This window comes from Neovison vison, chromosome 13 (genome assembly GCF_020171115.1).
Source record: "Neovison vison isolate M4711 chromosome 13, ASM_NN_V1, whole genome shotgun sequence".
Classification (NCBI taxonomy): domain Eukaryota; kingdom Metazoa; phylum Chordata; class Mammalia; order Carnivora; family Mustelidae; genus Neogale; species Neogale vison.
The window spans coordinates 131,895,023-131,921,892 of NC_058103.1; the positions used below are offsets into that span (position 1 = coordinate 131,895,023).

A 26,870-nucleotide genomic window follows, 5' to 3' on the forward strand; every position below is an offset into this window, starting at 1 on the left:
GTGAGACACAGGACCGGGAAAGATTGTGTTGTCTGTCACCTCAGATTGCCAGGGTAGATGAGGCTGACTGCTGAGATACTCTTTTTCCCTCTGGTCACTCTGTTGGTTTTCCTGAGTCTGTGGGCATGTCACAGAGTACAGCAGTTCTCCATGAGAGAGGGCTTCTTGCTGAGGAAATTCAAGGGTAGGCCCTCGGCTGAAATCCCAGATGGGAGTGGCCCTGTGGTGGATGGAGCACAAGGAACCCTTGTGAACTTATCAAAGGAAATTGGAGTAGATACAGGAGACCAAGGATTTTATAATGAACCGTAGAAAAGAGTGGGGCGTCAATATTCGAAGGATGAAAGATTTGGTCGAGAGCAGACGTGTTTGGATGCATTCATTGTTCCAGGCAAAACATATGGAAAAAATGAGCAAGGATTTGAATTTACCCCACAGTTTAGGGCAGGGGGATGAGGGAGGCTTGTGAGTGGCTTCCATGAAACGATAGGGACAGAAGACCATGGAAGAGGAGCAGAGCTGGGCAGCAGGCATTGCTCCTCGTCTCGGGAAGATCGTCAGTAATGGGGAGGAGGGAAAATGTGTATCGAGCGCAGTAGCTGGAGTGGTGCAGCTTGGCCTAGTGAAAGTCTTTTCAAAATCAAGGTGACCTATTAGTGTTTGAAGGCAGAGGAGAAAGGGCCAGTAGGAGGACAGAAAACCCAACGGTGCCGAGGGAGTCAGGAAAGAGCTGATAAGGACGAAACAAAGGGAGTTCTTGGGAGAAGAGGAGGGCTGCCTCTTTCCCAGGACCGTTGGGAGCAGTCGGAGCACCCGAGGGAGACTCGAGACACTCGCAGGGAGGAGGCGCCCGTCCGCGCGTGTTCCTGACAGGAGGCGCCGAGAGCGGAGAGGGCACGTGGGACGAAATGGGACCTTGCAATAAAATTAATCATACCGCTTTCTCTTGTAGCCAACAAAATTAACGGAATACCCTCAGGAGGCGGCGGCGGAGCTGGCAGCACCCAAAAAACTCCGCTCTTCGAAACATACTCGGACTGGGACCGGGAAATCAAGAGGACGGGTGCCTCCGGCTGGAGAGTGTGTTCTATTAACGAGGGTTACATGATCTCCACTTGGTGAGTCCAGACTTCTTATGCGTCATAATCAGACTCTGCTCTCTGGTGACTTCCACGTTACCATGAATGGAACATTTGGTTTTTTTGGGTTTTTTTTAAGATTTCTATTTATTTATTTGATAGACAGAGAGAGATCACAAGTAGGCAGAGAGGCAGGCAGAGAGAGAGGGGGAAGCAGGCTCCCTGCTGAGCAGAGAGCCCGATGTGGGGCTCGATCCCAGGACCCTGAGATCATGACCTGAGCTGAAGGCAGAGGCTTAACCCACTGAGCCACCCAGGCGCCCCGGAACATTTGTTTTTAATAGTGCTTCCATGGGTGTTTTAAAGATAAGGGAAGGAGAGAGAAAGGAGGATGCATTCGGGCGCAGTGAGCCTGCCTGCTAGGAGTTGCTGTCCAGGCAGTGTCCTGGAGTCTGGGTGTCTTCTGGGGACGGAGATGGTTAGAAGACGGAGAGAAGGAGCTAAAGCTTCTTGGGTTTGTGGCTCGGGTTTGGTTTTGTCTTCCGTACCTTTTGTCCTTGCCCACAGAGAACAAAGATGGATATGTTTTTCAGAAACCGAATACATCTTTGATTAAAAATCATTTTGGAGAATATTTCATGCATCTCCTTTGGCTGTTTTCCCTTGCTATAAATATTAGTTCTATGATAATTGACCCCATGATACATGTTTTAGGCGGAGATGTCTAGGGTCTGCCTCGTCTTCCACAGTAGATGCCATGCGGCCGTCAAGTAGGGAACACACTAAATGGGCATAAATGTGTATACATGGCATCTGGAAAGCACATTTACTTGCCTAAAGCACAGGACTGTTGTGTCACAGTTTGCTTTTTCCTCTCCAGCCTTCCAGAATACTTTGTAGTGCCAAGTTCTTTAGCAGACCAAGATCTGAAGATCTTTTCCCATTCTTTCGTTGGAAGAAGGATGCCAGTAAGTGATGTCTATTGGATTTCATTCACTCCGATGTCTTTTTCTTCTGCCCAGTTAAGTAAAGGCTCTGCTTCTCTCCTAGCTCTGGTGCTGGAGCCACTCGAACGGCAGTGCTCTTGTGCGAATGGCCCTCATAAAAGACGTGCTGCAGCAGAGGAAAATTGACCAGAGGTAATCAGGACATGGCTGTTGTTACTTGGGACGTTTTAGTTATCCTAAATGAGTACAGTAAACTCCTGACTACTTGAAAATAGTTGGGAAACGGCATAGTTTTATTAATTAGTTAGCAGCATGTATTCTGTACATGAATTACCATTTTGAAAAAAAATGTGCATATATTAAAATTAACATTGAAGTTTATACTAAACATAATTTAACCCTTTGGCTTCTAAGACACCGGAGGATCTTACGTTGCTGACATCTTGCTATACCAGTGTCACCTTGAACATACTTCCAAAGTGCAGTGGTTTCCGGTTGAGATACTTCAGGATAAATCAGACTTCTCTATTAGTTGGGTGTGTCTAAGATCTAAGCTCCTGGTCATTAAAGCAGAGGGCATTCAGCGCTCTGTCTGTCCCTAAAGCGCTCTGCTCCTTCCCACTCTCCTGCAGCCCCTCTGCCCCACTGGTACTGTGTGCCCTCTGCAGCCCTGGCTCTTTGCGGACTACCTGGAAGCTGTCTGAGGCCACTGCTTCCTATTCTCTATTTCCTTCTTCAAGAAGTTCATCTGTGGCTGTGGCGTCAGTGATCATAAAATTTATATCCCTAATGTGACATCTTTTCTGGAAGTCTCTCTCTTTTTTTTTTTTTTTAAGATTTTATTTATTTATTTGACAGACAGAGATCACAGGCAGAGAGGCAGACAGAGGGAGAGGAGGAAGCAGGCTCCTTGCTAAGCAGAGAGCCCGCTGCGGGGCTCGATTCCAAGACCCTGGGATCATGACCCGAGCTGAAGGCAGAGGCTTTAACACTGAGCCACCGAGGTGCCCCTCTTCTGTGGAAGTCTTAAAGGCCCTTTAAACTCATGATGTCCAAACTCGATGCCAGCACGGGCACCATGCCCTCTCCCAGCCTATTCTCAGAAACCCAGGAATCATCCTGGATATGTTCTCTTCCTCTTCCTTCCCCACATTCAGTTCATCAAATTCTGTCTTTTCTCTTTCTCAAAATCTTACAAACCCATGTGTCCACTCCAGCTCCACCCCCAGTGTGTCAGGGGCCCTCATGCCTTCCTCCCGTGTCTCACCGGTACCAGGCCTATTGCTCCGTGCCCTGGCCCCGTGGACTATGCCGGGGCTTTCCCACCTGATGTTCACTGGTGCTGTTCCCTTTCAGGCAGGCTGTCTTCATGCTTATCCTCACGCACTCTCTACCCCACCCGCTCGGTGCTCACTCATTCTTTATATCTCTGTTCGGACAGCACTCCTGAAAATAAGCTGTCCCTCACCTCCTAAATTCGATCAGACCTCGAGTTACACATTCTCCATGGCTGTTTTCATCGTAACACTTACTTTGGTTTTTTAATTGTATATGTGTGTTAGTTTGGTTACTGCCTGTCTTTGCTATGAGGCTGTGAGCTAAAGGGACTGTGTTTTGGACACTGTTGTACGTTCAGCACTCAGGAAATACCTGCTGTATCAGATACTTATTCAATACTTACAAAACAGATGAGGACAAAGGAACAGATCTTTGAAAACTGGCTCAGAGAGCCTCAAATTGTATATTACACACTATTATTGGTACAGCCAGCCAGATGTTAGGGTTTTTTCCCACACTGCCATACCTAAGAAAGCCATGTTTGTTGAAGCAAATAGCCGACAAGTGACCCTCAAAGGACCCTTCAGGTTTCTGGAAAGGAGGGTGACTGCCTTCACGTAATCTCTGATGGATTTTTTACCTTGGTCACGTTGAAAGTGACCTCTCTGTCGTGTCCTGCTCTGAGGCCAGTGTTGACTGCCATGTCTGCTCCTGAAGTGCTCAGGAAGGGGCGCGGCTATTAGAGGGAAGCCTGCAGCACTGCTGGGCCAGGGTTCTTTCTAAACTCTTACAACCAGTGGCACTTTTAATCTTTAACTTTATTAAGCTGCAAATTGTTTTAATTCCTTTGTTTTCCCAGCTCTCCCACCCTTCATAAGTAAGACAGATTGTCTTCGTTGTCTGCGCTCTCTCCACCCCCTTTTCCGTAGACTCATGAGCTCAGCCCTACTGGCCTTCTCTAGGTTTCTCCACAGCTGAGCTTGTGTCCACCAGAGGACCTTTGCCCTTACCATACCTCTTCCCAGAGCACTTACCCACCGATCTTGCATGGCTTCTAGTCATTTGGGTTTTGACGTCAGTATCATTTTCACAGAAAAGCCTTTCCAACCACGTGACCTGAACTAGCCTGTATTCATTCGGTGAAGCCACCATGGCCTTCACGCCAGCGTGTTTCCTGTTCATTTATCCTCCCATCACTAAGCATAGAAGCCCTGTGAGAGCAGAGGCCCCACCGGTGTCATTCGTCTGTCTCCAGCCCTTAGAGTAGTGCTTTAGCTCATAATAAGTCTTCAAAAAACATGTGTGGCATGAATGAATGACTCAAGGATTTTGTCTTTATTAGGATTTGTAACGCAGTTACTAAAAGTCATCCACAGAGAAGTGATGTTTACAAATCAGATTTGGATAAGACCTTGCCCAATATTCAAGAAATACAGGCGGCTTTTGTGAAACTTAAGCAACTATGCGTTAATGGTAATTTCATTTTGTGTGTGTGTATGTGTATATCCGTATATATATATATGTATGTATATAATGAATGGGGGTTACAGCATTGCATGAGGTATGTTAGAAAAAGTTATATTCCTTGAAAATACACAAATAGACATATTTAAGTTGAGGCTCATTGAAATATCTACAAATTATTATATGTGACAATATCAGAAGCTCTTAGAAAATGAGGTGTTTAAACTGCTTTTTGTTTTGGAGGAAAGAAATAATCCAATGAAATCACTTTCAAAGCATGAATTGTCATGGTAGGATCCTTTGGTAAAAGTGCCAAGGAGAACAGTGAGCTTACCTTCCAGACAAACATACTGAGATTTTCATGCAGACAGTTACATTGTGAGATATGGAACTTGACATGGATTTCAGACAGAGCCGTGTTGTAATCTGTGTGGCCTCTGAGTTCTAATCCTGTGTTTGAGCAGGTGCTTCTCAGGTGCTTTGAGTGTGTCCCTGGGAGGGGGTGACTCACGGAAGCATCTTTGGTGTGAAGTGAGTCCTTCCCGAAGGGTGCCCAGAGAGGGCTCCTTGTTACCCAGGAGCCAGGAGAGGCAGCCACTGGGGCAGGTCTGCGACGGCAAGGGGGCACTGGCCTGGAAGGAGAGCTGGCGGGGTGGGGGAGTGTTAAGAAAGTACAGTGACAGGATTGATTTTCGGCTGTCTGCTGGAATGTGACCAGAGCCTGGAGTTCATGAGGTGAGAGACACCTGGAGACAGGCCGGGCAGGACTGGGGAGGGCATGTAGGCCCTGCCGGGAAGGTGTCCTCGTTCCTGCCGTGGTCACAGACACCGTGTCCTGGGAGGCAGGGCGGACGGCAAGGGAGGTGGAGAGAGACAGGGAGGCAGGGTTTGCCGGCAGGAAGCTGTGAGTGAGGCTCCAGATTCCAAGCAGAGGCTCCCCGGGAAAGCGAGAACCACTGGCTCTTAGGAGGCAGAGAGGTGCTGAGACTCTCCAGAATTTCCCTGAAAGCCAGAATGAAGAAAACCAAGGCCCAGGGAATCCTTGTTTTGTTTTTTATAGGCTTGTACCATGTCTCTTAATGTTTATATTGTTAAATGAAAATGCATAATATTTTCTTAAAGCCAGCTTTTAAATATGAAAACCTGTGATGTGTATCACTTAATTCTGATACTGGTCACGTAAAGTTCTTTAAAATGCCTAAACACGTATGTGTGTATAACTGCCATATTTATTGCAGAGCCTTTTGAAGAAACTGAAGAAAAATGGTTGTCTTCACTGGAAAATACTCGGTGGTTAGAATATGTAAGGTTTGTACAGCCACTTTCTTTTTTTGAACTTAACTTTTTTTATTTTGAAATAATTACAGACTCACAGGAGGTACAAAAACAGTGCAGTGCTCCATTTACTCCTCACCAGCTTCCCCCAGTGCTAACATCTTCCATACCTAGAATATGGTGTCAAAACCACGTGGCACGGGGCGCCTGGGTGGCTCAGTTGGTTAAGCATCTGCCTTCTGCTCAGGTCATGACCTCAGGCTCCTGGGATTGAGTCCCACATCAGGCGCCTTGCTCTGCGGGGTGCCTGCCTCTCCTCCTTCCTGCTGCTCCCTGTGCTTGTGCACTCTCGCTCTGTCAAATAAATAAAATCTTTAAAACAAAACAACACCCACCCAAGTGGTATAAGGTATAGGCCTTATTCAGATTTCATCCATTTATTCGTGTTTCCGTGCGTGCGTGCGGCGGTCTGTGTATCTGTGCACGTATAGATCCCTGCAGCTGCCACAGTCAGGATAGAGACCTGCTCTGTCACCATAGGGCCTCTGTGCTGCCCCTTCAGAGTTGCATCCCCACCCCTGTCCCTGCAACCACTGATCTCTGTGTTTTGTGATTGTGATTTCAAGAATGTCATGTAAATCGGGGTGCCTGGGTGGCTCAGTGGGTTAAGCCTCTGCCTTCGGCTTAGGTCGTGATCTCAGGGTCCTGGGATCGAGCACTGCATTGGGCTCTCTGCTCTCTCTCTCTCTGCCTGCCCCTCTGCCTACTTGTGATCTCTCCCTCTCTGTCAAATAAATAAATGAAATCTTAAAAAAAAAAAAAAGAATGTCATGTAAATCAATCCCCTTTTTATAAAAGGGTTGATGAGTTTCCCTGATTAAAAAAATGAAAGATTCTTCTGTTGAAGAATCACATAAATACTGATGAAATTCATAAGGGTTATTGAGAATACAGTATAGTAGAAGATTAGGTGTGTTTGATTTTATACACATATATGTGTATGAAATATGTGATTTCATACACCTATATTTATAGTGGAAATCCGATTTTTTTGACAGTATTTTTCCCTTTCTCTTTCCAGGGCATTCCTTAAACATTCAGCAGAACTCGTGTACATTCTAGAAAGCCGGCATCTCTCCGTCATCCTACAAGGTAATTCATTACCAGTGACACTGGTCACCATGCCAGGCAGCTCGGTGATGTCTGCAGTCCATTCAGTCACATGACTCCTAGCCATCTCTTACTGTCCACAGTGCCACCAGACACTACAGCTTCTGCACCTCAGTCGAGGACAGCTGTGGTCCAGCGGCAGCAGACAGAGGAATAGAAGGGAGTCCACTTTTCTGCCCTGTGTTAAACCTTCCTTCCTGTAGCTTGAGAAGTGTGGGTCACAGCTCCCGCTAGAGTCATACGGAGTGTTAATCTTGGCAGAGCGTCCTTTTCTCTGTATGAAATTCATACAGATTTCAGCTTAAATGCCTTTAGATCACGCTGGATTGGACTCTAAAGATAAAGAGTTGGGTATCAAAAAATGGAGTTGAATAGCCAATAATGTGAAGTTTGTCTGATGTTTAGGAGCAGTACAGTACAATATAAAAATATTTCAGTTAAGCAAACGATAATTATATGTGAAATAGCTTTACAACTAAAAGAATTTCTAAGCTTACCAATGATTAAGTTTCATAAACCATGAGCTACCTTATTTTATGATATTCACATTGCATACTTCATGAATATGCTATGCTACTAAAGCTTACAAAAGTATTTTTACCAACTGTCAAATTTAACTGACTTGAGCAAAGTAAAGATATTTAAAACCTTTCGGGGGAGAAAAGAATAGTGATGCACTATTCCAAGTAATCCTTAACTGATGGAGTCAGAGTTATTTAATTCACAGATGCCTGCAGAACCCAGCAACCCAGTAATCTGTCCTCTGAGCCAGTGGGTGTTCTTACCCTATTGCAAACTCCTACTTAGCGCATGTTTTGAAGCATTTGTTATAATACAAAAGGCTTAGAAGAGATACCAAGCCTTCATTTTACTAACACTTTTTTTTTGCAGAACATGTTTTTGAAATAGGTTATTATTCACTTAGTGTAAAATTCACCCATTCTGAGTGTAGAAATCATTATTTTTTAGTAAATATACAGAGTCCCATTCTGAGTGTAGAAATCATTATTTTTTAGTAAATATACAGAGTAACTGTAGAGTTCAGAGTCCAGTTTTAGAAATTTTTTATCACATCAAAAAGATTCCTTGTGTCCCAGCCCCAGACAACCATTAGTCTGCTCTCTGTTTCTGTAGATTGGCTCTCTCTGCATGTGTCATGGAAACAGTCATACACTATGTGATCTGTTGCTTCTTGCTACTTTCATTTAACATACATGCTTGCGAGGTTCATTCATGTAGCATGTAGCATTTTTTTAAAAAATTTCTGAATAGTGTTCCTTTGTCAGTACCACATTTTATTTATATATTAGCTGTTGATGGACATGGGTTTATTTCCATGTGTGGCTGTTATGAATTACGCTGCTGTGAACATTTCTTTAAAAGTCTTCATGGGGACATACTTGTTTATTTCTTGTGGGTAGGTGCATAGAAGTGGAATCACTCAATTCTAGGAGTTACCATCCTTAAAGAATGATGTTGGTTGTGGGTTTTCATAGATTCCTCTTATGAGGTTGAAGTATGTCTGTATTCCTCGTTTGATGAGAGTTTTTATTGAGAATGAACTTTGGATTTTGATCACACAAATAATTTTTATGCATCTAATGAGATGATTATGTTATTTCTATCATTGATTTTATTTATATGAAGTGTTACTTTGTTAGATGGATGTTAAACTAGCCTTGCATTCCTGGAATAGATTCTTGCATTCATGAGATAATTTGACTTGCTCATATTTTGTTAATGATTTTATAATCTAATTACAAGGGATACTGGTAGACTTTTTTTTCCCTGATTTCTTTCGCTGGCTTTGATATCAGAGTATTTACTGGTGTTATTGAAATGGATGCAAACTATAAAAGATGGGAGGAAAATGTTTGCCACCTTTTCAGGTAACGGTGGACCGTCCCATCCCCCTCATTCACTTCTGAGTCACCATATGGAGTTGCCAGTAGAAAGAGTATATTTAATGTTCTTAGGAAACAGAAGAGGAACAGTCTCATGCAAGATTTCCACCACAAATCACTGAAATGTAAAAAGTATGAGGGCTGTTCTGTTTTCTGGAAAATATTCATGTATAAAAGACTATCTCCCATTAGACACTAATTGATCTGAAAGTCTGTAATGTTTTAGAGTTGCTGGAATCCAGTGAACTTTCCTAACTTGGATTATTTTCAAGATAGCCTAAGCAGAGAGTAATGTATTACCCACTTTATTCTTTCTTCCCCCTTCTCTCAGCATTTTTCTAAGTAGTATTCATTTTCTTTCCATTTTCTTGACAGAGGAAGAGGGAAGAGACTTGAGCTGTGTTGTAGCTTCTCTTGTTCAAGTGATGCTGGATCCCCATTTTAGGACAATCGCAGGATTCCAGAGTCTGATCCAGAAGGAGTGGGTCATGGCTGGATATCAGTTCCTGGACAGATGCAACCACTTAAAGAGATCCGAGAAAGAGGTAACAGAATCATAATGCTCCCTGGGAGGGAGTCTTTAAGTGTATACGAGATAAAATTCACGTCATCCTGTGAAGGGGTGTTCTGTCTGTAAAGAGATGAGGAGCCTTTTTAAATGTTGCATTTGGTACCTCTTAGCTTCTTTAGTCTAAGAGTAGTGATGGGTTAGCATCCAAATTGATGCACTTATAAAGAGGACTATAGCTGTAGAAGTGAAATGCCAAAAAAAATTGACTGCTGCATTTCTCCAAGTTGAAAACTGCTTGAAAAATGCTGTATTATCTCTTCTGCAAAGCAGATAATGAGCACGTTAGGTATTTTGAAAAATCAGTTTTGGAATATCACATTTTCTTAAAATGGGGCCCATGTGTGGAGAAGGGAAAGTTGGAGAGGGTCATCTTTTTGAGGGCTGTGGGCATTGTGAATGGCCCCGCACGCCTCTCACGGATGTGCTTGTTGTGGGGAGCGCGGCCTGACTCGCGGGCTCTCAGTTTCACCACCACCTTCTGAGGAAATCCCAACACTGACTGCTTCACTTTTAAGTTGCCGGGACTCCGAGATACAATGGCTGTCTTCAGCTGCTGGACTTGGCGACCCACCACATGACCGAGAGTCTGGCGCCAACCGCGTCCTGAGACTCTGCCAAGTTTTCTGGTTTCTGAGCCTGCACAGTCCACCAGAAGCGAATACAGGAAGTCGCTTTTTGCTTTGGGATTATTTTTTTCTTTTTTTCAGTGTTCTAAAGAATTATTTCCAGGGCAAGCTTTATCACATCTCTTAATGTCCCCCATTTATACAGCACCAACCTGTCCGTTGACTTTGCCATTTCAGCTCAATAGACTTCTTCGCAAGGAAGGGCTGTGATGTGTATGGAAATTGAACCTACTTCTGAGCTTTGGCAGAAGCCGTGTTTAACCTGCCTGCGTAGCCTTGGCACAGCTTGGGAGCTTAGTGTTTTAGGCTGAGGGGTTTTCTTAGTAATCTCTTTTTGAATGTGAGCCATAAATTTGAAAATAAATGGGAACAGTTGAAGGCTAACATTGAATGATCCCATTTTCTATGTCTGCCAGTCTCCCTTATTTTTGCTGTTTTTGGATGCCACGTGGCAGCTGCTAGAACAGTACCCGGCGGCCTTTGAGTTCTCAGAGACGTACTTAGCAGTGCTCTACGACAGCACCCGCATCTCCCTCTTCGGCACCTTCCTCTTCAACTCTCCTCACCAGCGTGTGAAACAAAGCACGGTAAGCGCTGTGTGGCGAGAGCAACTGCTCGGTTTGTCTTACAGCTTTATGGAGGTAGAATTAAAGTACAGTTAGCTGCATGCTGAAAATACATCAAAACTGTCTCAGCTACCATTTTAAGCTGCAGTTTCTGAATGAATTATTTAAAGACATAAAAAATCTAGGAACCTGTTTCATTTTTATGAGTGAGCACCTTAGGTATTTTTCTCTGATGTACATTGTTCATAATAAACCAGTTTTTAGGGGCACCTGGCTGGCTCAGTCAGTAGACCATGTGACTCTTAATCTCAGGGTCATGAGTTCAAGACCTTGTTAAGCATGGGGCTTACGTAAAAGAGAGAGAAAGAAAAAAGAAAATGTGATAAATAACAATTTAAAAAAACAGTTTTTAAAGATAAATTATATAAATTATTTTATATATATATTTATATATATATAAATTATTTTAACCACTGTAAATGTTGTACTTTTATATTTATATTTTCACATTTGGGCTGTCCGGATCGATAATTAAAAAGGTTCTGCTAGAGGACTTTTATTTCCTGGAATAAAAGTTGTACAAGGCAAGATTATTTTCTTTAAGAGTTGTGTAGGAAGGACTGTCAGAGATGAAGGGTACCCATGGTGCTAGACTGAGATTCTCAGTGGGTGCTGGCTTACCAGGTAATCTCAGAATCCGTGTCACCTGCCACACAGCAGTCCTGTTGGGGTAGGATTATCAGTTTCTAGTCCCATTTCATTGACCTAGAGGAAGAATCGAGACTAAGGAGGGTCTCAAGCCAAGCTTGAGAATAACTTCTGATTGCCATTGATAGAACCTTCCAGAACCACACGTTCTGGCTCACCCACATTTGAACCAGCAGTGGGAACAGCTGGTATATTCTGTGATAACCACTGAGAGAAACAAAAAGGGCAGCTCTTGTGGGCCTCTTGGAAGACTTTCTAAGGAGGTTGCCATCTTGGTGTAAGGCCCTTGGCCAGGCGACATAGCCTGGATTAACATGAGTCCCGCCCAAGGTCCAGGGGATCGGTGAGCCCAGGTTCCTCATCTGTAAAAATGGACCCACCAGACTAACAGTATTAGCTTTGGCCTTGTTCTATGAATTGAAGACATTTTGTAAACTGTGAAGCATTACGCTGCACTATTTTCTAAAGAAATGAATTGTTCTAGATGTGGATATGAAAGACAAAGTGCACTGGACATTTGAAGAGATGATCTTATTCAGGCTGTTGTAATAAGAAGAGGAAGAATTTTATTAATGAGGAACACCCCAAAGTAAAGGAGGATACCTGGAGGCTTATTACGGGAGAGCGGAGACGTGAGGGAGCAGGTCTGGGCTCAGAGTAGGTGAGCCACGTCTCAGTGGTGCTGCTTTCCAGGGGCTCGGGGTTGGAGAAACTTAGCATTGTCATAGGGTATTTATTTTAGGTTGGAGAGTTGGGAAGGAGATTTTCATAAAATATATTCTCTGCTTCCCTAGAAGAATGTAGCCTAGCCCAGTCCCATGCTGAGACCAGCAGTGGGCTTGGGCTCCTGAAGGGTGGTGAACTCTGTCCCTAAACTAATGGACTCCGAATTGCTCCTTTTTGTTTCTTGTGCACTGGCCGTCATCCTTGCTGGGCTGGGGTGGTGCTGTGCGTGGCACTGCTTGTCTGCCCTGGTGCTTCTCCCCTCCTCTCCCTTCACTGTCCCGCGAGCACACCCGTAGACACGCACACACACTACACACACGTGAGCCTTCAAAGTGTACATGAGGCCAGGAAACGAGACAGCCTTGTTAGACGGTAAAACCTTGGATGTGAAATGCCAGTACGTCAGCCTGGCGGTCCCCATGACCACTGTGCCTTGGGTATGGGGGGGGGGCGCTCTGTGGAGCCCAGGTTGGCCTCCTAGAGACAGTCACTCCTCCCCCTGCTTCTTGGCTGGATTCTGGATGTGCTGACATAGGTTTACAAATAGATTTCTATGGAGGAATAAAAGTTAAATATTTTTTTTTAATTTTTTTTTTCCTGGTCTGTCCTCCAGTGCTATATTTTTTTAACTTGGCTTTTTTCAAAAGCTGTTCCTGGCTAGCACTAACATCGGATCCCTCCTGCCCTCGGTGCTTTATTATTCATGATTTGATCTTACAGCCAGACTCCAGGCCGGCAGTGCCGCCTCTGCCTTCCCTGGGAAACTGACTGATTCGAGGTCCTGATTTTTAGCACAACTGCTGTTCTCAGTCCCTTCTACAAAGACTTTTCCTTCTTTTCTCCATTCTGAGGCTACCTTAGATGCTCATGGTCAGGTACTATTTGTGGAAAATCTAATCTTCCTTGGAGATATTTGTAGTTTTCACATTAAAAAAAAAAATGACTGATTTCTATATATTTTCCTAAGTAGGCCATTAAAACAGGTTGGGGTTTATGTTTATAAGATTTCAACTCTTACCAATAGTATTTTTTTTAAACATACTGATTATTTCTCTATGTACATATATGATGAAATCTCAAATAACTAAAAAAAATTTCTTTTAATATATTTGGTGCTTAATCGGTTCAGTTTTACTCATTTGAAATAGGCAATGTTGTAAACTGCCCTGTGCTGTTAGATAGCTTACCTGTTTCCGGCTGGCCCCGAGTCAGCGTGGTGTGGTCACACCTGGTCATACGTGTGGCACGGAGCTGGCCTCCTCACTTCAGCGCTGCTTTCTTTTTTTAAAGATTTTATTTATTTATTTGACAGAGAGAGATCACAAGTAGGCAGAGAGGCAGGCAGAGAGAGAGGGAAGGAAGCAGGCTCCCTGCTGAGCAGAGAGCCCGATGTGGGACTCGATCCCAGGACCCTGAGATCATGACCTGAGCTGAAGGTAGCGGCTTAACCCACTGAGCCACCCAGGCGCCCCAGCGCTGCTTTTTTGATGACACTTAGTCTTTGCCTTTTTTCCTAATTTCCAAAGAAACTGGTTTTTTGGAGATTACGGGAAGGTACACAGAAAATACGAATCCCTCGTCTCCCACCATCCAGAGAATCGGTATCTTGAGATATTTTCTCCAGAGAGCTAATAATCTGCATAAACCGGCTTTTGTTACTCGCCGAGATGAGGGTCATGGTTTGAGATGCTCCTCACCTCCTCCACGCAGACGCCGTGGGCTGTCAGCCCGCACCCTAGTGCCGCTGGCTCCCCGGGCCGCGTGAGCCCGGGGAGCAGGTGGTCCGGCCTCCGTGCATGGTCTTCATGGTCTTGGCCAGACACCAGGACTGTGCACAGTGTGGGGGGCGGCTTCCTTCCTCGCTGCTCCTGGGCTATGGTTTGCATATCAAAGGTCTCTGGGTAAGTGCAGGGTGTCTCTTCACCTAGAAGAATGGGTAAAATAGACGCCAGTGATTTCCATCCGAAGATTGTCTTGCACATCCATTCGCCAGTAAATGTGTAAGTGTACATCGTGTGCTCAAGAAGTAAAATGCTCCCCGTGCAGAAGTAACCGCGACATGTTTCAGACTCTGTGGTATCATCTCTGTGAAATTTCACTTCTAATGACATACTTAACCGCTCAGAGGCCCCGCTTCCTTGGGGTTTTCCAGGAGAAAAGGCCCTCTGCTCGCAAACACAGCATGTGAGGTGTCCCTCTGAGGCATGGTGCCAAGAATGTCGCTTCTCTCAAGGCAAAACATGCTGCCCTCGGGGAATAGAGTTGCTATAGTCCAGAAAATTCAGCTTAAATAGTGAGTGGCTCATCACAAAAAAGGAATGTATTTAAGAAAATCTTTCATTTGACATCTTTTCACAGATGTTCAAATATTTTATTTTGCAGGAATTTGCTATCAGCAGAAATATCCAGTTGGGTGACGAAAAGGGTTTGAAATTCCCCTCCGTTTGGGACTGGTCTCTTCAGTTTACAGCAAAGGATCGTACCCTTTTCCATAACCCCTTGTACATTGGGAAGAGCACGCCTTGTGTGCAGAATGGTTCTGTGAAATCTTTCAAACGGACAAAGGTAAATTACAAAAAGGCACTGACGATAAAAACCTGGTGTCTGCTCACACCTCACACAAGGTATATTTTCAGAACACTGAGTATTAAGAGCCAAGTCACTTCCCTTAACGACAGTGCCAGAACAGATTCTGAGGGATCATTTGCTTTGTACCTGAAATAACCCTGCCCCGACTTTTCTTCTTGGCGACTGAAGCCCACAGAGCTTGCTCAACCTCTGGGATTTAGCAGATAGGAGCTCTGAGCCTGGGGGGCCCCATTCCTGAAATGCGTCCGCTTGCCTGTTCTTTCTAGAATGAGCCAGGTGTGCACTTTTTCCTAACCAAGAAGTCTTAGAAATTTGCATTTAAGCAAATTACTGAACAGGATTGTATCCCCTCCCCACCCCCATGCAGGCAAGCGCTGAGAGCCAGCGTCTGTTCCTAAAAACGTGGAACTCCAGTGGAGGAGGCTCGGGATGAGTATTACAGGGAAGGAACCAAATGTTCTTTATGGCCGCAGTTCCACCATCTCTCATAGTACTAGGCTTCTGTTTGCCACTGCCCCTTTACTGTCTTTCCAAAAAGGGGAGCCCAGGAGAAATAATGCGAAATCCTGTCTTCTGCACAGAAAAGCTACAGCTCCACACTGAGAGGAATGCCAGCTTCCTTAAAGAACGGAATCATCGGTGACCAAGACTTAGTTCCGAGGAGAAATTCATTAATATTAAAAGCAAAGCCCGACCCTCCTCAGCAGCCCGATGGCCAGCGCAGCGGGATGGAGCGGTATTTCAGGGAGTGGTTTTCCAAACCAGCCGACCTGCACGGCGTCCTCCTGCCGCATCTCTCTGGGACGCACGTGAAGCTCTGGAAACTCTGCTACTTCCGCTGGGTGCCCGAGGCCCAGATCAACCTCGGGGGCTTCATCACTGCCTTTCATAAGCTCTCCCTGCTGGCCGACGAGGTGGACGTGCTCAGCAGGACGCTCCGGCAGCAGCGGGCTGGGCCTCTGGAAGCCTGCTATTCGGAGCTGGACAAGAGCAGGATGTACTTCCGGGCCAGCGGCCCGCACGATGCCTCGGCGACGCCCGACTTCCTTTCCTCCTCCTTCCCCTTCTCCCCCGTAGGCAACCTCTGCAGACGAAGCATTTCAGGAACACCATTAAGCAAATTTCTAAGTGGGGCCAAAATATGGTTATCTACTGAGACACTAGCAAATGAAGACTGAAATGTACTATTTTCTGAACGTTTTGAGGGCAGCCATAAACTTTTCCTCTGACTTAAAATTGCTAACCTAGGCATTTGAGGCTCCAAGAATTTTCTATGTCAGAATAACAGTTGAAATTTGCACTAATATTTAAAAATATGTTGAATTGTGCGTCTTTCATAATTTTTTAAAAAAAATAGGCAGAACTTTTCTTTCTTATGGCCTCTTTTTTGTCATTTCAGGCCTACCTTAGTTTTAGGTGATCTGTAGGCAGACATTCCCCCACTCTTAATACTGTGAGCAAACGAATCAGGTTTTTTCTATGGCATTTATTTTGTCCGCATCCACTTTCTCCTGCTACCTTCTAAAGGTTACCTGGTCCTCAGGTGAGCACCCCAAAGAGCAGACACCAGGAAAGCTAAGAAATTAATTTTAAGTAGATTTTTAAATGCATCTGGTAAGCGCCCCCCACAGGTATTAGGTGGTATTTGTATATTTTTCTGGTCATGTGGTTCTTGCTAATTGAACTCAGCTGAGGGTTCAGTATTTCTAGGGCCGTAATTTATTGCAGGTCACCTTGTTTGGTACCGTAGATCACTGTGTTTTAAAATCATGAGTTTGCTTCTACCTTCATAGGACTAATACGCACTGTTGACTTTAAAAGATTTGCTGTAGATAATACAAACTTAAAGTGCCTTTGACATTAATATTAATTAAGGTATGCATTAACACAAAGTAAAACACAATTTCAGTTTTTAAAATTAGGGTGTTAAAAGCCTACATATTAGAAACAGGTTTCTCACCACTGAGCTTCATACCAATAGCCAGGAGTGCCCAGAACTGCATTTCCTTCCCTCTGAAAGTCAACGAGGACACCACGGTCCTGTGGGGAGGACCAGGTTGGTGACAGCAGGAGGGGTGAGTGCTGTCCGTGCGGAAATCCACCTTCGAAAATAGGTGTCTTGCTCAGGCATTCGGGGCATTGCCCGTCAGGATTTCCGGTGCGGTTAACTGTTGCTGACGCTTTCCCTTGGAAATTGCTAATGAGGTGGTGAGTCTGCTCACCTGTACAGAAGGCCCTTCTCCCACGGACAAAGTTCTTAGTGGTTAGTATAGCCAGCAGGACAAATAAAAGGGTACTCCTCTCAAAATACTGCCACCTTAATGTGGAGAGAAGCCCCCCGCTCCTGGCCTCTGCCAGCAGTATCGCGATGGAGAAGCACAAAAGGTGTGTGTTGGTCAGATTGTGGGACAGGAACCCAGGCCACACAGTGGGGGCCCCGAGCAAGGCTCGAAATGGCAATAGCTGTCGGCATCACACCCTGGTCCCTGTTTATAGGATGGATGTTTTCTAATTGGGCGGTTACTTAGAGTTTCTTAAACTGCCACCTTAAGCTTTAAAGAAGTTTTATAGTGAAGTGGTTAATCTTTTCTAAAGTTTTTTTCGAAGCCGTATTTTACTGTTCATGTGTAATGAGTAGCTGTTTCTATTTGAATTATTCTCCTTTTTACAAATGATGTCTCTGGACTTCAAGGACAGAAGTTTTTAGAAAATGCCTTAAGAAATTCATCTTGTGGCTAAACCCAATGTTTTTGCCAGCTTGTTGCCTAGAAGATAAGGGCTTTTTTTCAGTTTATATAAAAAAAATAGCACTGTTGCCATTAAACATTTTATAGTCCTTGATTGGAAACCAGTCCCAATCCCCTTAAAATCTCACAGTGTATCCTGCCTTAGAAAGTGTAATAATTCTCCCTTTTTGGTTAAGCTGCCTTTTTATTATTACAGATTATCCTAAATTGGGGGGTGTTGGAGAGGGATTGTTGAACATTTATTTCTTTATACTTCTCTTTCCTCACACATTTATTTCAATCCCTTTAGCAATTTTTTTGTTGTTAATTTACAAGCTTAAAAAAATTAGGTACTATTAATACTGTTTTAAAATAGAAAATGTGCATATTTTTGTATGATAATCAAATGTACTAAAAATGGTTTTTCATTTTATTTTTGCGGGACAGTTGTTATATCATGATTATTGTGCCACAATTTACCGTGCATAATATGAAGAACAACTATACCGGCTTTAAGTCCTGGCTGTCGTAGAGCTGCCCGGCACCTGTGCTGGCAGAAAGGCATTGGTGGTGACCGAAGTCTTGTGTGTGGTTATGGACGCCGCGCTGAAGAGCGCCTCACGCTCCGGCCCCTCTGCCCTGCGAGCCAAGTGTGTGCCGACCGGACGCCACGCGGCCCTCACAGCTTGGGACTTCGTAGTACTGAACTGAAAGGTGTACAATGTCTTACTGCTATTTTATGATGGAAACCAGTTTTAAAACCAAAAATGTCTTAACTTTATTTAAGAAAAGTATATTAATTTGTGCTAACAGAGGGTTAAAATTAGTCTGCATACCTTCAAGAAAACCTGCCTGCCGTAGCAGTAACCTCAATTAGTTAGAACTTGATTTTGAGAGAAAACTAAAACCTTTGTGCCTAAAATTCTGACTTGAGTTAAAGTAGGATGAGCAGGAAGTGAGAGATCTTGTTCAACAGTGATGAATGTGAAGGAAATTTTGACTGCTAAATAAAATTTCCACAGAAATTGGTTGCTGTAGTTATCAATACGAAATCATCTACAAGAATGCAGTGATTCAAGAAGCGAAGGCATTTTCTTCCAACAGTACTTGTGTGGGTCTCATCCACTCCATTGTTTTGCCTGCTCTAATTAGAACTGGCTATAGTTAAGGGCATGTGGGTATTAATGGACAATGCCCTAACCTGTCCTTCCATTCACTAAATTACCAAGCTGGGGAGTAACATTTCCCTAAAAAGTCCTCTGAACTAGTCTGGGTGTAACTGGGGCCCCCATCCTGGACTCCTGGTCCTATCGTCCTGGTTAGTTGCCTTTCTACCATAGACCTTCCTTGGCTTAGAGCTCGTGGGAAGAGCCCAATTGCAATTACACCGTCTATATAGAAAATTGCCCCTCTAGTCATTAGGTTAGGGATGAAAAGGGACAGTTGCCTTTGATAAAGACTATTCATTCCTTTGATAATCTAGGCCCAATTAGTAAGAGCAAGTTAAAAGTTACAGAACTTAATGAGAATTTATTTTTAATTCCCAGAGAAAGAATTTGTGCCCTTCTTTAGATAATCCTAAAGCAAGAATGTTCAACAGCTGAGTGTATCAGGGCAGTAGAGAAAACCTTAAATTCAGGTCTCTCCAATGTACTTACTAGAAACAACAAGAATGTTACTTTAATGAAAGACCAAAAGCTGTGAAACATCCCATTTGTTTGGTTTATTTCCCAGCTGTTTTGCAAGTCTATTTTAATAACGTAGATGCATCCATTTCCTAAAATGGCCACCAAGGTACTGACCTTCTAGAAAATTCATTACCTGCTCTGTGTGATCAATGAGTACATTTGAGCCAAGACCAAGTTTTATGACACACAGACACTGTACAGTGATGGGTCTTAAACTCTCAGGTTTATTACTGACATAACAAAATCAAAGTTAAATAAAATGTAACGATGCTTTATACTTTTGAAAATCAATCCATTTGTCACCAGACACCCCCAGCTCCACACCTTAGTTAAGTGAGGCTTTTGCTCTTAGCTCCAGTGGCAACCACGTGGCAGACTTCTACTTCAGCCCCCAGCTTCTGCAGTTCATCCAACCAGAGCATTTGCTTATGTGAAAGACGATCGTTGGGGCCTTTAACTTCCACCAGCTGGAATGTAAGTTTTAAAAAAAGTTATTAGTATCTTACTGAAACAATAGCCACGAAGGCTATAGTAGTTTTCACCTATACTGCTCTACTTACATATATAAAATAAAGATTCATGTATGGAACTCCGAATTATTCTGTAGGAAGTAGGCAGTTCTTCACAAAGAACTAGCAATTTGATTCTGATTATACAGTTGAGAAGCAGTTTTAAAGCATGCACTAGATTGTTGCTCCCATGCTTAAAACCCTTTGATTACTTTCTCTTTTATTTGCAATTAAATCCAAACTTTTGCCAGGACCTCTAAAACTATGATCTGGACTGTGCCAACCACTCCAAAGTTCTGAGAAAGACCAGCCTCTTCCCAATTGAAGGGCCCTTCCATATGCTTACTGTTCCCTCTGCCCGGGACATTTCTTCCTGTTCTTCAAATGTCTGACTTCTTACCCTTCAATGCTTAGCTTAAATTCATCTCAAGAGAGGTCCAGCACCTCTCTAAGCAGGGTCCTCCACGGCATGTATCCAAAGACAAAACTGTGCATTACATACCAGCTTCATGAAGGCGGGGACACTGTCAGTTTTATTCACTGCAGATTAATGAACTTCAAAACAGCAATAAAAACTACCCAGATTTTCCAAATTTGATGGAAACTATAAACCCAAGGATCAATGAACCCCAAGAAAAGAAACATAACACTACACAAAGAAATAATTAAGTAGCATAACTGGTGATAAAAGGAATATTCTAAAAGCAGCTAGAATTTTTTAAAGCCTAAAGGGAAAGATTACACGTATATCAGTAAAAAACAATCCAAGCTAGAGGACAATGGACCATTATTTCAAAATACTGAAAGAAAAAAGCTGTCAACATAAAATTTTTTTCTTCAGAGAAAATACCCTTCAAAAGCAAAGATGAAATAAAGACTTAGACTTAGAAAGCCTAAATAATTCATCACTAGAAGGCCTCCATTTCAAGAAGTGTTCAAGTTCTTTAAGCAGAAGGAGGACGACATCGCATGGAAATGTGGATCTTTACATAAGAATAACAAGCAGAATTTTTATCTGGTGGAGGGGGTGCCTGGATGGCTCAGTCAGTTAAGCATCCAATTCTTGATTTCAGCTCGGGGTCACGATCTCGGGGTCTTGGGATCAAGCCTATTGGGCCCATGCTCACCAGAGGCTTGAGGATTCTCTCCCTCTCTCCCCCTCTTCATCAACCCCTCCCCCTGTTCATATTCTCTCTCTCTCAAATAATTAAATCAATCTTTGAAAAGAAATTGTATCTAGGGGAGGAAAAATAATTTGTATCTATGTGAGTAATTACAAATATTCTTAAATCAACTGTAGAAAGCAAAAAAATATATAGAGTTTGTAACATGTAAAAATACGATATATGAACAGAACAAAAAGACCAGGAGAGGAGATACAAAAACATACTCTTGTTCTTTATACTGTACAAGGGATGGCATAACATCACCCGAAAGATGGGAAGTTTAAGATCTACACAGTCAACACTAGAGTGTTGACACTTACAACAAAGAATTATAACTAACAAGCTAACAAAGGATTAGAACACAATCTTTAAAAAAAAAAAAAAAAAGATGAAGAAAAATGTGAGAAAAGGAGAAAAGAAAGCTCAGACAAACAGAAAACAAGTATCAAGATGGTAGCTTTTTTTTTTTTTTTTAAAAGATTTTATTTATTTATTTGACAGAGCACAAGTAGGCAGCGAGTCAGGCAGAGAGAGGGGGAGAGGAGGAAGCGGGCTCCCCGCCGAACAGAGAGCCCGATGCGGGGCTCGATCCCAGGACCCTGAGATCATGAGCTGAACCGAAGGCAGAGGCTTTAACCAACTGAGCCACCCAGGCGCCCCTCAATATGGTAGCTTTAAAGCCAATCATCAATAATCACATCAAATGTAAATGGTCCAAATACCCCATTAAAAGGCAAGAGATTGTCAAAGTGAATTAAAAAGTCATACCCTGCTGTAATGCTGCCTACAAGAAGCCTGTTAAAGATGAAACCAGTTAAAATAAAGAACAGAGAAAGATACGTCCTGTTAGCACTAATCAAAAGAAAGCTGGAGCGGCTATTTACTAGTATCGGTTGATGTCTGAGTGGAGAACACTACCAGGAATAAAAGAGGGTCATTTCACGATGATGAAGAAATCAACTCATCAAGTGGATATGACAGGCCTTCAAGTTTATACATCTAATCACAGAGCTTCAAAATACAGGAAGCAAACTGGAGAGAACTAACTGCAAGGAGAAATACACAAATCCACAGTTCCAGTCCGAGATATCCCATGACCCCAAAAGCATGACCCGTTAAAGAACAGAGAAGTTGGACTTGGCCAAAATTTAAGAATTCTGCTCTTCAAAAGATACTATTATGAGCATGAAAAGATAAGCCACAGCCTGGGATAAAATATATCTGATACAGGATTTATATCTAGAATTTTATTTTAATCTTAGAACTCAGTAATAAAAACCAACCTGGGATGGGCAGCAGGGAAAGACCAAGGAGAAACAAGGTGGCCCTCGGCCTTGAACATGTGACAAGGCATTCACTCCTGGGAGCTTAGAGAACAGCACCCCATCATCTCAGCCTCCCGGTGTTCACACCTGCAGAATTTCTTCCCTTGGAGGGGGGCACTGGAATCTGTGACTTGCTTCTAATACAAGAATACAGCAAAAGTGATGGAAGATCCCTTCCAAGATCTGGTTATAAGAGACTGACTCCCATCTTGCTCACACTCTGGCTCTTCTCACCTGCATGCTCTGATGAATGAGCTGCTAGGTGGAGTGTTGCACAGTGGAGAGGAGAGGCCTCTACAGCCCCTGGTGTGGAGGCCCTGCCAACAGCAACCAAGGAACCAGGGCCCTCAGTCCAACAGCGTTCAAGGGATTCGATCTTGCCAACGATCATCCAAGAAATGCCTAGACTGGAGCCTTTGCTTAAGTTGCCAATGAAATTATCATGGAAATAGGACTTTCCATTCTGATGCAACTGACCTTACAGCGACGGCTCTGGGAGTCCCACACCACCAGGTCGGGGAGGCCCCCTCGGCAGTGTCGGAAGTCTGTGGCCAGGCGCCGGCACACACCACTGAGGATGGGGCCGCCCAGGCAGGAAACGAGGTCCTGAACACAAAACACAGGTCTGGTTAGCCACGCCTTACAACAGAAATCCTAGAATACTTTCACTGATCACGAAACAGAAAACCGTAATTCCACAGAGAAGGATTCCAAGGACAGCAAGGGTCATTCTGCTGCTTGGGTCAGGGCCAAGGCCACAGGGCCACTGGCCAAAATGCCCACCACAAGCTCTGGGAAATTAGGTTTCCTTCGCCCAGTCAGACTTCTATCTAGTCGGGAAAACCCTGGGGAACAGCTGAGGAAGAGAGAATTTGGTGTAAATCCTCAGAAATAGGACAAGGATGAAGGCTAGTAGTTGCAGGGACAGGAAGAGCACCTCCCTGCTGAGGGTCATAGGTCAGGGAAAGGGAAGCTGTCAGCTAAGGGGAAGAAAGCAACACTGGGCTTACTCTGTGTCCTGATATGGTCCCACTGATAACAGGGACATCTGGACTAGGGGACTAGCATCTCCATGAATGTATACGCAGGACCATCACATAGAGAAATATGCGTGCATATACACATGCACACACGTGAACAGATCTTGCCAGAAGCACACCCAGCACTGGGGGGTGGTACTTTCTGGGCAACTCTCCCTGTAGATTTTCACCTGAGCTTGCTGAAGAGAAGCAAAGCGATCCCAGCTGACCAGGGAAGCCACTCTGCCCTCCTGGGCCTGCCACGCAGCTGCCACCCAGGCGCGCAGGCTCTCCACGGGCGCACTGTGAATCTGCTGCAGCCTGGCCTCGATGGCCGGCTGCCGGCTGGCGCAGAAGCTGTCCGTGCACAAGTCCAGCGGGAAAGCCTGCGTCGTGGGAAAAACAAGCCCTCGTTCGGTGCCCGGACAGAGCCGGGGTCATCAGAAGAACACTCGATACCATAAAATCTGGGAAACTGGCCAATCGTATTAAACTGACACATTCTTCTCCTCAAAAGAGAAGTAAAAAATTAAGTAATCGCACATAAAGCAACTTATTGCACTGGTTTGTCAGAGTCGTAATCGGGAAAAGGAGCTTCGGTTTACATGGGCAGTGCTCTCAGCAGGCGCGTGCGACAGCACATGCGGGGAGGCCTGGCCCTGACAGGAGACTGACTGGTCAAGGTCAAAGCTGAAGAAACCCACACTACACGTTCAAGTGGAATGAAGGTAAAGTAGGTTCAAGGTGAAAAGTTAACAGACTTACATTTTAAGATCTATGAATCCGAATGTAAAACGAAAGACTATTCTTACAGAGAATCAGCACCATCCCAGAGCCCGTCGCCGGCAGGCTTCCGATGGCTGCAGACGCGGCCTGCAGGCAGGCTGGAGGCACAGAGGGCAGGAGCCGCTGCTCGCCTAAAAAGCACACCCGGGGTCTGGCGTGACCTGCGCACCTGGTAGGCGTTTCTGAAGACGTCTGGTATCCCGTCCATGAAGATTATATCCCACAGGAGGAGGCCGAACAGCGTGCTGAAGGTGGACCCTTCCCCGTGAATCCCTAAGACAAAGCAACACACACAGCAAAGTCAGGTTTCTCTGTTTTTTAAAAACCCACCATAACCTACTGTTTACTCAATTTGAAGGAAATAATAGATTTTAGTTTCAAATGCAAAAGCTGTTTTCTTGCCATTCCTAACTCATCTGTTTACATCACTTTGCTTATATACAGAAGGCTCATTTAAAAGCAAAAATCTTAGTAATTATGGGGAAACTCAGACCCATAAAGTAACAGTTCTCCAACTTTAGTGAGAAATGTAAGGAACGTGTTTAAAGATAAATAAATGAAAACAGATATTCCCTCCTCAGGTTCCTGAGGTTCGATTTGGTGGGTGTGGGGGGGCCAAGACCCCCGTGCGGGGCTCCGTGCAGGGTCCCGCAGCCAAACCTGCAGAACGGCTTCCCAGAACAGATTTATCGGAGAAAGACCAGCACCCAGGAGCCCAAGCCCTCTGACCTAGCAGGTGCTGTCTCCATCCACCTCACTGGACCTAGTGTTCCAATGCTTTGTCCTGGACAAGCGAGCCCAGTGTTTCTGAGATCCAGGGCTCTCCTAGAAACCTTCCATCCCAGAGCGCCAGGGCTCTCCTAGAAACTTTCCACCCTAGAGACCATCGAGTTTAGATCCCTGCCTCACACCCCACACAAACTGTACTGACTGAACCACGAGCTCAACTGACCATGTGCCCAGGCCACACAGGTGTTCACAGCACAGTTGAGGAGACCAGAGGCTCAGTCTTAGCACAGCACACAGACCTGTCTCCCAGACAAATGTTCTGCACTTCAACACATCTGACAGGGGATGGTGCCCACGTGGGTGCCTGACCCCTATGACCCTGTCCTGATGGGCGAAATGAGGTGCTGACCCCAATGACCCTGTCCTGATGGGCAGGCAGAAGGGCTCTCACTCAGGCCTCTGGGCTGGAGCCAAGCTGTTTTCACCAGCAAGCTTTATACCAGGATCCTGGGCTCCTACTCAGCCAGGCGTAATGCTGGGTCTCCACTCCCAGCATGCTCTCTGCCTGGGAGTGCACACCGTCCACCCTCCAGGCAGGAATACTGGCGGTCAGAATTCCTGCACTCCTAAGTGGTCTACACCAAGCATTTGTATTGGAAGTGAAGTCACTTTTGGTGAGCTCCTTCTGAGTCCCTCCGAAATAAACTTCCAAGGGGGCCTGAGATGGGCCTTACTTCCACATCTCTTCTCAAACAGATGGACAGCAAGGGTTCCACTCATTTTCACTGCAGCATTTTTTAAAAATGAAGGAAATATTTTATACTCCGGAAATGGAATCACCTGTCCGTTTTTCAAGCTCATGGCTAGACTGAAAGCATTTCACTGTGCTCGCCTCACGGCCTGCCCACCACACGCCCTAATCCCCATGCGCTCTGCCCTCGACTGCCCAGTTTACGTGTCTCCTGTGGCTTCTCTGAGGACAGCTCTTCATTCTGTTCTTTTATTTCTAACCTTTAAGTCTGTGGTATCTCTGTCTTCGCTGGGGTTTGTACTTCTTCCCTTATAGCATCTCCCTTCCCTGTGAGCAATAAAGATACCACAGAGATTAATCTCAACTGTTCTAACACTCATCGTCATTTCACAGTCCTCATTAATCTTCTGAAAGCTGACGTAACACTCAATGGAATAATGTCTTTATTTTCACCAATTTGAAGGTATTAGGGTGTTTTAAATCCTCGTGACCCCTCGGCATGGGCAAGGGGAGTCCTGCCTGGTGGAAGGATGGGCTTGGTGGGCAGCCCCGGGAGCGGGCATGTGGGCCAGTGTTCGGGGTCGGCTTCCAAGGCCTGAGGGTAGGGAGGCTGGAAGGAACACCGCGACCACAGTACACAGGGCTGACGGCACCACTCTGCTTCGGTACAAGGGCAAGTTCAATACCTTCCATAACAGTTTTAAAAAATAAAGAATGACTAGAGTGGCCTCTCCAGCAGAGCTGCCCTGCCCTCCCCCTTGTCTCTGGGGGTGGCCGATGGGTGCTTCTTTTGCAATTCCTCTCTCACAGCATTTGCTTTTACTTTTTCTAGTCAGTACTACACTTTGCTAAGGGCAGAGTGACAAGTTCATCAGAAAGCAAATTCCCAACATCTCCTCTTTGCCTGGGCCTTGGATAAAGCACTGATTGTCGGAGAGCAAAATCAAAACAAGAGTAAGAAGAGGGGCTAATGCGGATAAACAAACACCAGCAATTCCAGAAGAGATAATTATTTAGAAACAAAACACTTTGCTGTTCCTGTGTTAACATAACCCGTATGTTAAAGAACCAGAATTTTAATAAAAAATGTACAAAAAAGAAAACTAAAACGAAAAGCACTGCTCTTTCTAGCCATTTCTCTGGTTCCTTTGGTGCTATCCCATCGCAGGACTTGGTCCTTCAATCCCCTGAAAGTTGCTGGCTGACTATGAGGACTGCTTACTCTTTCCAGAACAGCCTGGCCCAGCTCCACAGCTCCTACCTCCTCT

General features: G+C 44.6%; 2 protein-coding genes across 5 annotated transcripts in view; one reads left to right on the forward strand and one right to left on the reverse strand.

Annotated features, from left to right (window-relative positions):
• MTMR10 (myotubularin related protein 10) overlaps window positions 1–18,654 on the forward strand; it is a 52,040-nt gene extending 33,386 nt beyond the window's left edge. For 2 of the 3 annotated variants that reach the window (XM_044230793.1, XM_044230796.1), the window contains 10 exons: window positions 953–1,118; window positions 1,960–2,047; window positions 2,130–2,218; window positions 4,647–4,777; window positions 6,007–6,076; window positions 7,125–7,195; window positions 9,493–9,662; window positions 10,731–10,901; window positions 14,697–14,879; window positions 15,485–18,654. In XM_044230793.1, the coding sequence (XP_044086728.1) occupies window positions 953–1,118; window positions 1,960–2,047; window positions 2,130–2,218; window positions 4,647–4,777; window positions 6,007–6,076; window positions 7,125–7,195; window positions 9,493–9,662; window positions 10,731–10,901; window positions 14,697–14,879; window positions 15,485–16,081 (1,736 nt within the window). In that variant the 3' untranslated portion in view covers window positions 16,082–18,654. The other variant, XM_044230795.1, reaches the window with a different exon arrangement.
• An 867-nt stretch (window positions 18,655–19,521) lies between these two features.
• FAN1 (FANCD2 and FANCI associated nuclease 1) overlaps window positions 19,522–26,870 on the reverse strand; it is a 33,253-nt gene continuing 25,904 nt past the window's right edge. For both annotated transcript variants that reach the window (XM_044230792.1, XM_044230791.1), the window contains exons 11-14: window positions 24,292–24,395; window positions 23,528–23,722; window positions 22,795–22,923; window positions 19,522–19,784 (exon numbers count right to left, since the gene is read on the reverse strand). In XM_044230792.1, the coding sequence (XP_044086727.1) occupies window positions 19,647–19,784; window positions 22,795–22,923; window positions 23,528–23,722; window positions 24,292–24,395 (566 nt within the window). In that variant the 3' untranslated portion in view covers window positions 19,522–19,646. The remainder of the gene's footprint in view (window positions 19,785–22,794; window positions 22,924–23,527; window positions 23,723–24,291; window positions 24,396–26,870) is intronic.